This window comes from Oryzias latipes, chromosome 22 (genome assembly GCF_053564925.1).
Source record: "Oryzias latipes strain Hd-rR chromosome 22, Olatipes_Hd-rR_3.1".
NCBI classification, from domain to species: Eukaryota; Metazoa; Chordata; class Actinopteri; order Beloniformes; family Adrianichthyidae; genus Oryzias; species Oryzias latipes.
This window is the reverse complement of record NC_136258.1, coordinates 12,731,908-12,744,752: the sequence shown is the minus strand read 5'-3', so window position 1 is coordinate 12,744,752 and position 12,845 is coordinate 12,731,908. Positions and strand designations below refer to the sequence as shown.

General features: G+C 41.5%; 1 protein-coding gene across 1 annotated transcript; it reads left to right on the top strand.

The window, feature by feature from the left end:
* Positions 1 to 10,181: 10,181 nt before the first annotated feature.
* Positions 10,182 to 12,845, top strand: marcksl1a (MARCKS-like 1a). The gene is made up of 2 exons (XM_004082398.5): positions 10,182 to 10,513; positions 11,476 to 12,845. Exons 1-2 carry the CDS (start codon positions 10,427 to 10,429, stop codon positions 11,995 to 11,997), a joined length of 609 nt encoding a protein of 202 aa, XP_004082446.1. The 5' UTR covers positions 10,182 to 10,426; the 3' UTR covers positions 11,998 to 12,845.

Sequence of the window (12,845 nt, the reverse complement as noted above, 5' to 3'; positions counted from 1 at the left end):
CTAAGAGGATAGAATGAAAAGTCAGATCTGATCACAATCAAACATTTCTGTAAATGTGACAAATTGAGCATATTCTGTGCATGAGACACAGCACAAAGGAGGTTGAGTGACGATAATATACAGACAATCAGAACATAGTAACAGTGTGCTGATAAAAAAAAGAATGAAAATCAGAAAAAATCTGTAAAACAGCGAGGCAGTTAAAGCCAGGGAACACTGCATTTTTTCCTGTTCTGATCAGATCTTATTTCAGGCCATGCTACTCTCAAAAGAGCAGCTGTTGGGATCTTGGGGATTTTTGTCGTATGGTTAAGTGTAACCCTTGTGCTATCGAGGCACTTTAACATTGGGAGTTGGGTCATCTAGACCCACTAGACAGTGCGCTGAACCTTTTTTCTTCAATGATCTGTGATCTTCACTGGTTTCCATGGATTACATGAAATCTTTCCACCTTTATCCACCTTTGTCATGGTAGGGAGAACACATCAATGTAAGACTGGGGACATAGGATAGCACAAGGGCTACTAGAGTTTTTGGTGCACACTTAAACCACTTCTTTCTGAGATTGTTTCATATTGGGATGGTCGTGTGGTCTCAGTTAAAAGACCTGGAGAACACTGTCATTTTTCACACCTTTGTTTGGTTTGCTTTCTTGCACAAGCAGACCAAACCACCAAAAAGAAATCCTGCATTTCTGACAGCTACTCTTTGGGGGGCAGATGAGGGCTGACCAAGAAGTAAGAAAATATGCACAAAAAAGAGAAACTGTTCCCCAAATCCTTTATTAATAAACTCATCCTAGACTAATTGATATTTTATTTTCAAACAAAAAATCAAATAAACACAACAAACAGGAAATTATAAAGTACTTGAAAGAGGAGTGGATAGAAGAAAATCTCTCATTTTTAAACCTTAAACATGTTTCATTATTCATATAAACAATTAAATATACCTATAGAACTATAGGTATATATACTCTACCTATATGACTGTATATATCTATACTCTACCTATATAACTATATAGGTATATATATTTACATATATACCTATATATATATATATATAGGTATTTATATATATATATAGGTATTTATATATATATATACCATTTTTGTTGCACTGGTATTGTTAGGTGGGACTGTGAGGGGCTGTAAGCTAGTGCAAAATGTCAAAGCTGTGTTAATCTTGTGAATCTTGCTCCAGGCCTTTTTTTCACAGCACTATTGCGATAAATTAAAGACCATAAATATTAATCTCTCCTTCATTGTGCAATTTTTGAATGGTTGGCACTTTTCTTAGAGGATGCCATCAATATGTCACAAACCAAAGTTTAAAATGTCTAGTTGACAACATTAGTTGGTTTGTCTTATCTGCTAAAATTTACCTTGTAATCTCTCTACAAGCTCACTGTGACCGCCGCTTCAGTACGACTGTGAGTGTGAAAGATGAAGAGCCCGGCTGCAATGTGATGTGGGAGGGCTGAAGAGGGAAAGCAAGCTGGAATAATGGTGAGTGAGATGATGGCACACTGACCCACTAACGCTGCAGTAGCACTGCCTGTGGGGAAGAAGCACTCTTTTTACCCCTATCTGACACACATCCACACACACTCAAACAACGACTTTACCCGGAGCTTCCCCCTCTGCCGCACTTTCTGCCCCCTAACCGCCGCTTCTCCCTCTCCTCGTAATTGTCTCCAGCATCTGTTTCATCTCTCACTACCTTCGTACCTGGCCTGCATGTTATGACAACAGACAAAAACATGGAACTGCTGGCTGGCACGAGCCTCAATGTCTGCGAAAAACACCTAGTGAAGATGCCACCGAGAGGAAATTATTTGTGGTGAGGAAGTGAAAATAGAGTTTGACGTAACGGCGGTGAGAGCAAAGGTTAGGAAGAAGCGTTCCCTCGTGGTCACAGGGCGCTTCAGAGTTTTGGATGCATCGATCAGACAGTTAAATTTATTTCCGATAAACAAAACTGAGATAATGAGACAAACAAAAACAACACAACAGCCACATCCTCTTCCACCCTTTTGACTGGATTCCCACCAAAATAATACAGAGCCCAGAGATGCTAAGAAGCAGCAGTTGCCATGGTAACTGACTCCATGATATGTCTGCCTTTTTTTTTTACTGAAACACATGGGTGTGTGCATCTTAGAGGGGGTTGTGACATGTCTGCCACCTCAGAAGAGAAAATCGAGGGTACAGGGGGGAAATCAGCTCCATTCCATATGACTGTTGTTGTTTTTGACTCCAATTTCCAAAGACATTGTTCAGGAGCTCCCCTGTGATGCAACCGCCGTCTTTTTTATGTTTTCTTTTTTTGTTTTTTGTTAATGAGGTGAATCAAACATACAACCCTGCCTGAGTGCTGTTTGAATCCCTTCATCCTTCTCCTCTCCTTCTCCTCTGCTGGGATCCTTTGGTCAAAAGCAGAGATCATTCTCTCAGACAAGATGGCTGCCATGTGGTTGCCGACTGGTGAGGCCCTTTTTTGCAGTCAATAAGCCAGTTGATCGAATGAATTAGCAACACAAAGGGTTTTCTTCAAGGTCCATGCAGCCCCACTCTTGCCAGTGAAGAGGCCTCTGCACCTGATTCTCCCAGTAATTAGGTGCTTGGCAATGCTAATGTAGCGTTTAGACTCAACTAGAGCAGACGTATAAAATTAGATTTACATCTCAGTATACAAACAACGCGGCTTTTAAGCAGTGCTTCATTTGCATTTGAGATACTTTGAAGTACTTGGCTTCTTTTTGCAGCTTAGCTCTTTTGTTCACCAGTGTTTTTTCTTTCTTTTTTTTTTTTTTAGTGCCGCCTTTTTTTTTTAAACTTCAACATTGGCAAAAACCTTTAAAATAGGAGTCACAAACATTCACAGTAACGTTTTTGCACAGATGTATACACACATTAGAACAAATGACAGTTGGGATCTGACATGATTTTTGTACTGATTGTTTCAAGTAAACCAGGCATGTCCAAAATCTGGTCCATATGGGCCAAGTGTGGCCCCCATTTAAATATCCACTGGTCTGCAAGCAACAAAAAAATAAATGCAATGCAGCCTCCAACTCTTTCTTTAAACTGTGTGTTTGATTTCTTGATTGTGGTTGGCTAAATGTCATAATCTGTTGTAAACCTTTAGCAATACTGTTTTGTACCCCTTCTGTCTGACATTTTTTAGCTCATTCCTAAAATATCAACCGTAGACAAATAAATAGGTTGACAGTGAGGGTCACTGGTTCATGGACAAGTAGAGATTGGCATATATTTTGTATCTTCCAAAGGACTGCGGCTGTTTTCTAGGACTTTAATATTAAGAGAAACTACCAGAAATCATGAGCTAACTATGACATCTGGGATTTATTTTGGTCATGTCCCTTTTTCACTACTCTTTGGTCTAAAGTTTGTAATTTCATTTCCGCCCACATTGACCCACTGTACTTAAACTATGTTATGTTTGGCCTCACCTACGGTCCATCTCATAAAAAAGAACAATTATACATCATTAACCTTTTATTGTTTTTATGGAAGTGGCACATTCATAAATCCTACAAATCCTACCCCTCATTTTTCTATCTTAATCAATGAGATCAAACAATACATGAACACAATAAGAAACTCTGACAATAAGAAAGCCATTAAATTATTCGATCTGTGCGTCAGTTTCAACGTATTTGTGTAAAATGTAATAATAACCCCCCTGTTTGTTCCTTTCTTGTTGCTGTTTTGCATTGTTGTGCATTGAATTGTTACATTTAATAAAGTCTAAAAAACTATGACAGCTGGGAATAAGCAATGATTGGATATTGATTTTGGTAGATGCTTTTGTTTTGTTTTTTCCATGTGTAAATGAGAAGTATGCTATTGCAATAAAATGTTCATTAACCTCTTAAGACCTGGCTTTTCCACGTGGACATCACGTTTTGGGATACATTACCACAGTAGTTGATACTGCTTAACTGGAGCCCTGTAACTATAAAATAATAAATGCTTATCAAACTGGAGTTCAGGTCTGAATAGGTTAAACCGTTTATTTGCATTTAATGTTGTTTAAAAGTGGTCAAAGAATGCAGGTCAAATTTGGCCCTCAAACATTTTCACCCCACTAAAACTGACCCTTTTTGCAAAAAGTTTGAATACTCCTGAGGTACACTTTTAGGGAGACTGAATGGACCTGCTTGGTCGTGAATGTCCGCCATCCCTGCAGGAGAAGTACCCACTCAGCTTCATCTGGCAGGATTGATTTACACCAGATTTGTTGGTTTGGACAGTCCATTTTTTTGGCAGGGGTGAAAAGACAGACTTTTGACCCGTCCAGGATGTCCCCTGCCTTTGCCTACGAGTGGCCTGGATAGGCTCCAGCAGCCCAGAGACCCTGAAAGGGAAAAAATGGTTTAGATGATGAATGAATGAATGAATGAATGATCAGGGATTTATATTTCAAGCTTATTGTTAGCGATAGAAACTCTCCAGAAAATCTGTAGATTATGACCGGATTGTGACATTTTACAGCCGAAAAGCAAATTCAGCACTAGTTTGAACAAGAAGCAGACAAAAACAGGTTAAAAAAAGTTTGGGAGACATAAACAGATTCATACTTAATAACTTCCTAAAGAACCATTTAAAATTGACATCAAGTGTCTCTATCTGTGTGTTTTAATGCAAACAATTCCTTAAAAAGGCATTTTAAAGGAAAATAAATGTTTTCACCGTTTTTATGAGAATCAAACAGACGCTTATTAAATGTGTTCTTTTTTTGAGTGTCCTATTGGCTTTTTCTAAGTTTCAAAGGTCAGAAAAACCTGATCAGGACATCCTTACTTTATTTCTGTGATGTATTTTGGGGATTAGCAGGACTTCCTGCTCTTCCTCTTGTTTTTTTTCCTCGTCTTGGTCGGACAATATCATCCAGGATTGAGGGGCGGATGGATTGCATTGTCATTCCAGGCAGTTTGGTCCACTTCTGTCCTTGGTTTGCCTCTGAAAAAGAAAACCAAGCCAGACGAAGATGTGAAAATGATCAACATTCGCTGCACATATGACGCCAGCACGGAAGACTATCCCAGATCCCAGTGTGAAAGCAGCCTAATTCTCTAGCAGTCCTCTTCTCTTTTTTTCTCTTCTTTTCTGCTTGTGATGCTCATCGGTTGGCTTGCTAGGACTGAGACAATGGGGGCTTTTTAGTGAGGGTATGAGAGCTCATCCTGTGTCAGGGCATGAAAAATGGGCAACTGCACAAATGGGAGCATTGAGTGAGGGACGGAGCGAGAAGAGGACAAGAAACGCCATGTTTAACAGCAATAAGCATGCAGGTCAAGGCCAGAGGAAGTTTCCCAGCCTTTTTAATTTATTTCCCAAGAAAATCTGGACTTGTCATCTTCACAATGTGTGGTTTCTTACTGTGTGTGTGCTGCATGACAAATTAGCAGTATTTTAATATCAGCATTCACTGCATGATCTGCGTTCTGTGTGAAGCTCATTTATAGTTTGGACCAAAGTTTTTCAGTGCGGCGTCTGAGAATTTTTAAACTGGAAACAGCTTATCTTTGTCTCTTCCTGTGCGTACCAGGACAGACTAAAGCACGAATTCTTTGAGTTCTTCAGATTAGACAACAAAATTTATACTTGTCAGATTTTTGTGGGTGTGAAACTGGGAACAATTGCTGGTTAGCCGAGGGCTGCTAGAGGTCGCAGAAATTTGGGTGAAACATTCTTAAGATGTCTTGAAAATGTCAAAACATTTCCAGAAGCAGCAGATTCTCTTTAGGAGGTTCATAAAAATGAAAGAATGTGATCTCTAAACACTCTTCATATGTGTCTTTAACTTGTCTCAAATCTGTCCTAAAATGTTTCCAGTTTAACTTCCACAAGTCAAAAATTCACTAAATTGTGACTAATTTAAAAAATAGAATGAAAACATACATTTTTTTGTTACAGATCCTGTTGTCAGGTGAATTTTAGCCAATCGTTGCTGGGAGTTTTTTTGGACTTTAAGATAATATCAATTGATTGTGATCAATTGAGTGTAATGTCCTGCGATTTCACATTAAATAACCATAGCAGTTTGGTAATTCCTTGGTCACAACTGCCCTTACGGGTGGATATGAGCTGTTTGTGGGTAAAAAATGGGAAAATCTGTATATGGGACACGCACACACTTTTAAGATTGTAGACAACTTGGTGAGCAAAAATGATTTACTGCTAGGGGGTTGCAACAATGAATGTACAACACGTAAGGCTAAGTAAAGGTGAAGTAGGTGAAACACACATATGGATTTATACTATTATTTTTACACCCCCTCCTCGAACCCTGTGCACTAAGCAGGGAGCGGGTGGTCAGTAAAGAGTCAGTGCGTGCCCCTTACTAATGACTAGACTGCTGTGTAAAGGCCACCGTACGACATCACACGTGTGCCTCAAGTGCTTGCAACTTACATTAACTTCACAAATACTTTGTGATACATTTACCACACTCACAACAATGATAGGTTGCATTTTCATGCTGTCCCCTGAGGTGGCGGTAAAAAACCTCAATGACCAGAGGCGCCCAGGTCTCCCTGGTAAAATGCAGCCGCACCTGTTTGCGACCCTCCACGAACCCGGACAACCCAAAAACCTGCAGCACACGTAGAGGTCAACCCCGATAGCAGCATGGTGTGGTGTGCCCCAGGGTCTAGGCTTGACAAAAGAACAATAAAAATCTGATTATTAGTATCACAAAAAAGATCAATTGTTTTAGCAAATTATTATTTTTTTCATTTTATTTTTTTAGCAGCTTAATGCAGCTTCTATCCTAGAATATAAATGGCATGCATTTGCAGAGATAAAACCTTCAACACTTGACATGTTACTATAAATAAAAGCCCAACATATTGGATGTAAGGAAATCATTTACTTAAGAAATGAAACTTAAGAAAAGATGTTCTACTTCATCTCTAACTTTATCTACATTGTGGCCAGAAATAATAACAAAAAGAGTCCAATATCATTTGAATATATGACAAAAAAGATTACAGATGGCTTCAAAGTGTCTCGATGGGAATACTATCTGGTTTTCCATTCGTACACATAGCAGTTAGAATGTTTCATGAAGACTTTATCATCTGTTTCCAAATGCCAGAGTCATGCTTTTATTGTGAAGCTTGGCATTAGCCTGTAACAACATGCTGATTATGGTGACTGACCACACCTGATAGAATTTAGTGATTTCGCTAAAATGATTTACACCCAAAACCCTAAAATGTTTTGTCTGTATTGTTTTTTTTTTTGTCATCCAAACTACAATATCCAGATGTGTTTATCTGCTTTCTTTACTTTAAAGTCTCACCTGTCTGGACTTTAATGGGAATCTGCTGACTTTACCTTCAGCTACAACTCAACAGTGGGTGCTTTTTTTTCTTTTTATTTGAAGTGAGCTATAAGGAAGTGGAGGTGTTTTGGCTAGAGTGGGCTATAAAGAGATATGGAGGTACTCCTCATGGGCGTGTAAGACGTTGAGCTCATTTTTTACTCAAAAGAGAAGACGGCTTTGATTTTGACCTCATTCTGCTCATGAGAGTTCACATATTTCCATTTCTACAGGAGAGTAAGACTCATTTAACTGCACTGAACTAAGTTAGGAAGAACCCGAAAGTACTTTGATTAGACTTTTACAGTTTGGGGTTTGCTAAAAATCTAAAACTGTAAACATTAAATACTGAAAAATCAAAGTGTTTATAGATTAAAGTATTATAACCTGCTGCAGTTTCACCATTACTTTGAATTGGCTTCATAATTTTGATTCTTAACTGCATTAAAGGGCATATGGGACACGCAAATGCATTAAAGGGCACATGCAAATGCAACCAGAGCCTCTTCTGTGAGGCTTTCCATGAATCTGGCCAAAACTGAAGATTTGACAATTCTTTTTTTTTTTTTTTTTTAGTTTTGTCATCATTTATCTGACGAGAATTAGACCTAGAAAGACAGAGCAAGTTTGAATTGCTGCTCTTCTGGTTCGTCTCTACTTAGATAGTATTTGCCCAGCTACACAAGAGTTTGTTGTTGAGAAACTGAAGGATTCTCCTTTGGTTGGAGCCAGAAGTGAGTCATTTTATGGCTGACATCACACCCACTCAGTCCAGGTCTGATATACAGTCAATGGGATCACTGAACCCTTTACTATCAGGCTGCTGCTCTGTCATTCATTCACACAGACCACAGTGAGACAGGACTGTGTTGAAATGTTGTTCATATACTTTTTTACAACTAAAGGATGACAAGTGAACAGATTGGCCACACCTCTGTTTTAGCACAGTTTTAGATTAAATTGTAAAATAAAAATGAAAGTTGAAATAGTTCACCCTTAGGACAGTTATTTTGGAAATGAAATCAATCCACGTGAGAAAAAAACTACCCTGAGCTGCAAAAAAATCTCATTTTGTTTTCTCATATGTGATGTTGGACTGTTTCCCACCTGAAGGAACTGGCAAAGGTTTCAATTTTTATATTTGTTTGAAAGACAGAAACACACTTAAACTCTGGACTTTAGGAACTTTATTCAATTCTTAGGTTGAATATTGATGACAAATAGCATTGGGCGGAACTTACATTGTTCATGGTTAACTTTGACATTTGCACTGAAGGGGGTGCGGCCTATTTTATAACAAGAAAACATCAATCATGCAAAGACTTAACGGAGAATTTTCCAACTGATGTCGGATTTGTTTCTATGCTGCCAACATAGAAACAACCACTTGTGGCCCTTTCTACGTAAAAAAAATACGACAGTCGAAATCAACTGAAATTTAAAATAAAATGAAACTAAATATTAGCAAAACTCTCTGCCGAATGGATTTACTTTGTTTGTTTGACAACGGATCTTATACCTGAGAAGCCTTCTCTTCGACTGACATGAGTGAACAGAAGAGCCTTGGCTGTGTCTCAGATCCAACCAGGAGGATCCTTTTTTTTCCACCAGACAAGCCCATCGGAGCCAGGAGTCAAACTAGGCGTCCCACATCAGAGAGCTGCGTGGAATTCCTCAGCATGAATGAGCGCTGCATGCTCTAGATTGCGAGATTGGGGCGTTTTAAACATGTCCTGCGCTTATCTGACTTAAGCTAGTCTGGGGGAATGCATAGACTTTAAGGTAGCTCCTTAGATGGGTTGGGAGGGTCAAATTTGAAGCCCTTTAGGCTTTGTTTCCCCCTGGGAGGGACATTCTTTGGGTGGCAGATGCATGCTTGACATAGCAGAACTGTGACATGTTTGTGTGATTGTGGGCTGGGAGATGCTGCAAATGCAGCCAAAGCGCCACTAATGGATGTGCGGAGGAATCCTCTGGATGAAGAAATCGTGAATTCACCGAATTTTTGTGTTAGCCAGGTGATGTGGACAGAGAATTTCAGGGATTAGTGAGGAAGGGAAAGAAGATGACTTTGGAGAAAGTTGGTGGAATGACCCAAATGCCAATCAGCTTGTCGCTCTTAACGAAAAGAGAAAAATCTGCTGAGTCACCACCGCCGCCGCCTCACTGGCTGATTCACAGGCTGTCTGGTGACAAAGCAACCCCAGTGTCTTCCCCAAATCTCCAGCCTGTTATGCAACAGTTTTGCTCTTGGAAAGACGGTCCTGTCATTCAAAATCCAAAGCTGGCCATTAAAATTCCTCCCTGCTCCTTGATGTACTGTTTTTTTCCAGCACCACAAAAACACATCTGTGGTTTTGTCTGAGGGAAAGAAACTGTTGCGCAAAGTGTGAAAAGGACACAGCAACAGAAAAAAATCTGCCTCAAAATGAAAAGAAAAGTATCTTCAGTGGTCATCTTCCTTTGTTTGTAGTCAAAAGAGACTGAACCTAAAGCGTTTATGTACTTTTACTGCTATTTTAATCCTTATATTATTCATTAAAGTTAAGTAATTGAGTTGCACTTACTGTAAAGCTGTTTTTAAAAGCTTTCTTTGTCGTTTTAAAGCAATTTTGCCATCATTTTTTTATTCCATTTGCACAGTTACAACAAGTTTTAACCGATAATTTGTGTTGGATGTCACTTTAATCAATTTACAATTGTAGATTTTTTTTATTTTTCGTACTTCTCACAGTGAGAAAAAAAGAACCATCCCCCTTTGCTAGTATCTCGATAAGCCCCGCCCATGGGAGGAGCCTTTGATCGATTTCGAGGCGCGGTTCAAAAACGCGCTCCTCTCCCTCACATCCTTCAATTTGAGCTCAGCCGTCGCGGGGAGCGCACTGAAAGGGGGGGTCCTGTCTTTACAAGCCTTTAAAGGTAGATCCTTCTGGATTTATTTTTTTCTTTAACTCAAGAATTTACCCATCCCAGACCTGGATTTTTAAACCTCCACAACTCTTCAAGGTTTTTCTTTTTTCCATTTTTATTTTTTGGGGGTTTATAAAAAACTTAAACAAAAAAACAAGATGGGATCCCAGTTGTCTAAGGGTGGAGTAGCTGCTGAAGGGAAAGCCGCCGCCGCCGACCCTACTGCTGCCAAAGCCAACGGCCAGGTGAGTGAGCTGGGGCCCCTGATGCGTGGGGGGCATCAGCGGGGAGCCACATGGCACCAACGCCCACCACCAGCGTGGGTGCCACGGCGGAATCCACTGCTGCTGCCTCCACAGATCTCCTTACACTAAATATTAATCTAAACATGAACTCTTAGTCGGAATCCGCCACCAGAGCAGCCACGGCTCGTCCCCGCTGCCTTTACGCGTCCACCCGCCTTTGTTCGTTCCGTCTGTTGGTCCCAAAGGGGCGATAATCCCGCACTTTTACGCACCAGACGCACCGATTTGGGTGCTTTCGTGCGTTTTCAGGCGCCTTTTCTGTCATGGGTTTGCCCGCGCGAGGCTTCAGCGTCGAACAAAGGATGCGGGGCGAGCGGTGCAAAGGATGCAAATGCGCTCTGCTGGAGGCGCAGTTTGCGGAGAAGCAAACAAAAGAGGCGCGAGAGCCTGCAGTCCTCGAAGCCTGCTGCTCACACCTGTAGTTTCTACGCCTCAAATAAAAGCTAAGAAGACACCAAACAGAAAGAAATATTGCCAAAAAATAAAACATACAAGAAACGAAGGTAATTTTTGTTTTTATGTGGTTTTATGTGTTTGTGCGCCCGCTTGCCATGACCCAGTTCTAAACTTCCCGATAATCGGAAGTCTCCAGAGCGTTTTTACAGACACTGAGCGTCGATTCTAGTGGTCCCGACATACAGAGCTGACTGGAGATGCTGGATGAGAGCAGAATCCAGGTTTCACGGAAATTCCTTTGTTCCCGAACCGCATTCTTGTTTAGTGGAGGTGAATCTCTACTGCCCCCGTGTGTCCGCCCTGCGTCATGACGCGTCAGCTGTTAGAAGAATGAATCCATACGAATAGGGAACGAGTTCAGATTTGCTTGGGGGGGAGGTCTGGAAAACGTTTTTTGTTTCTATTAGGGTAGTTTTAACCATGACCTCTTGACCTTTGCCCTGCAGGAGAACGGTCACGTCAAAACCAATGGAGACGTCTCTGCTAAGCCTGACGGGGAAGTGGCTGCCGATGGCAACGGGACCGCCGAGCCCACCAAGGACGGCGAAGCGAGCACCGGGGATGCGATCGAGCCCGCACCAGCCGCGGAGGGGGAGGCAGCCAAAGCAGAGGGCGAGGCTACCAAGGATGCCAAGAAGAAGAAGAAGTTCTCCCTGAAGAACTCTTTCAAGTTCAAAGGCATCTCGCTGAAGAAGAGCAAGAAGAGCAGCGAGGAGGGCAAGGAGGAGGCCACGTCCCCCACGACCGAGGACAAACCAGAGGAGAACGGCCACACGGCCAAGGAGACCAAAGAAGACACGCCGGCCGCAGAGGCTAAAGAGGGCGAGGCCGCAGCCGCCGCTCCAGAGGGAGAGACCAAGGCCGCAGAGGAGGCCCCACCGACAGAGGCCGCACCCGCCGAGGAGGCTTCCGCTCCCGCCGAGGGCTCAGCACCTGCAGCCTCTGAGGGTGAAGCCAACGCTGAGTGACTGCCCTCCCACTCCTCCACACCAGGACTGAATTTCCGAAATTAAAGTATATAAATATATATATGAGAGACTCGTGCCACGTTCTCAAAGTTTAAACAAAACAGAAGACGACAACGGATTTATCACATTTGCTGATTCAGCCGCCAGTTCACTGCCTTTTATTAGTTCTTCGACAGACAGGAACCTCACCGGGCCCTCTCATGACGTGTGTCGCCCCTCCCCCTCACGGTACACACGGGGACCTCCATGCGTAAAAAGATGGAATGCAGAGCGCACCAGGAGTACTGACTTATTCTTTCCCCTCCTCCCCGATCCACGAAGAGGCGTCCTCTTCAGCAGCAGCGTGGCAGCCCTATAACATTCTGTCTTTTCTCATTTTGTTGGGATCTACAAATCAGCACGGGACAGACCCATCTCCTCCACCGGAAATGACTGTTATATGGACACATGAATTTTTCAAATGAGCTTATTGATTTTTACATTTTACATTCCTTAAGTCTTTCCCCCCCGACCCCCAGTTTCAAGTATTTTGTCATGTATAGAAAAGTGGAAAAACTTGTGGAGGGGAGGTGGAAAAAGAGCTATGTCTTTGTGCATTTTGATTCTTTTTCTGGCTAAAACCACATTCAAGCTACTTGGAGTGTTGCAGTGTTCACATTTCAGAGTCTATGACACAGATTTGGGGGGTTTGGGGGTTGTGTACAAAATGTGAGCTTTTTATCTGCAAACTGTCTCTGTAAATATGTTTTGGCCAATATTTTTTGGTTCTCTTTATTTTGCTATCATTTGAAGATGTTAATGGTTTTATTGTAACTTTTAATAAGGATAAATAAATGTTTGATCCCCTC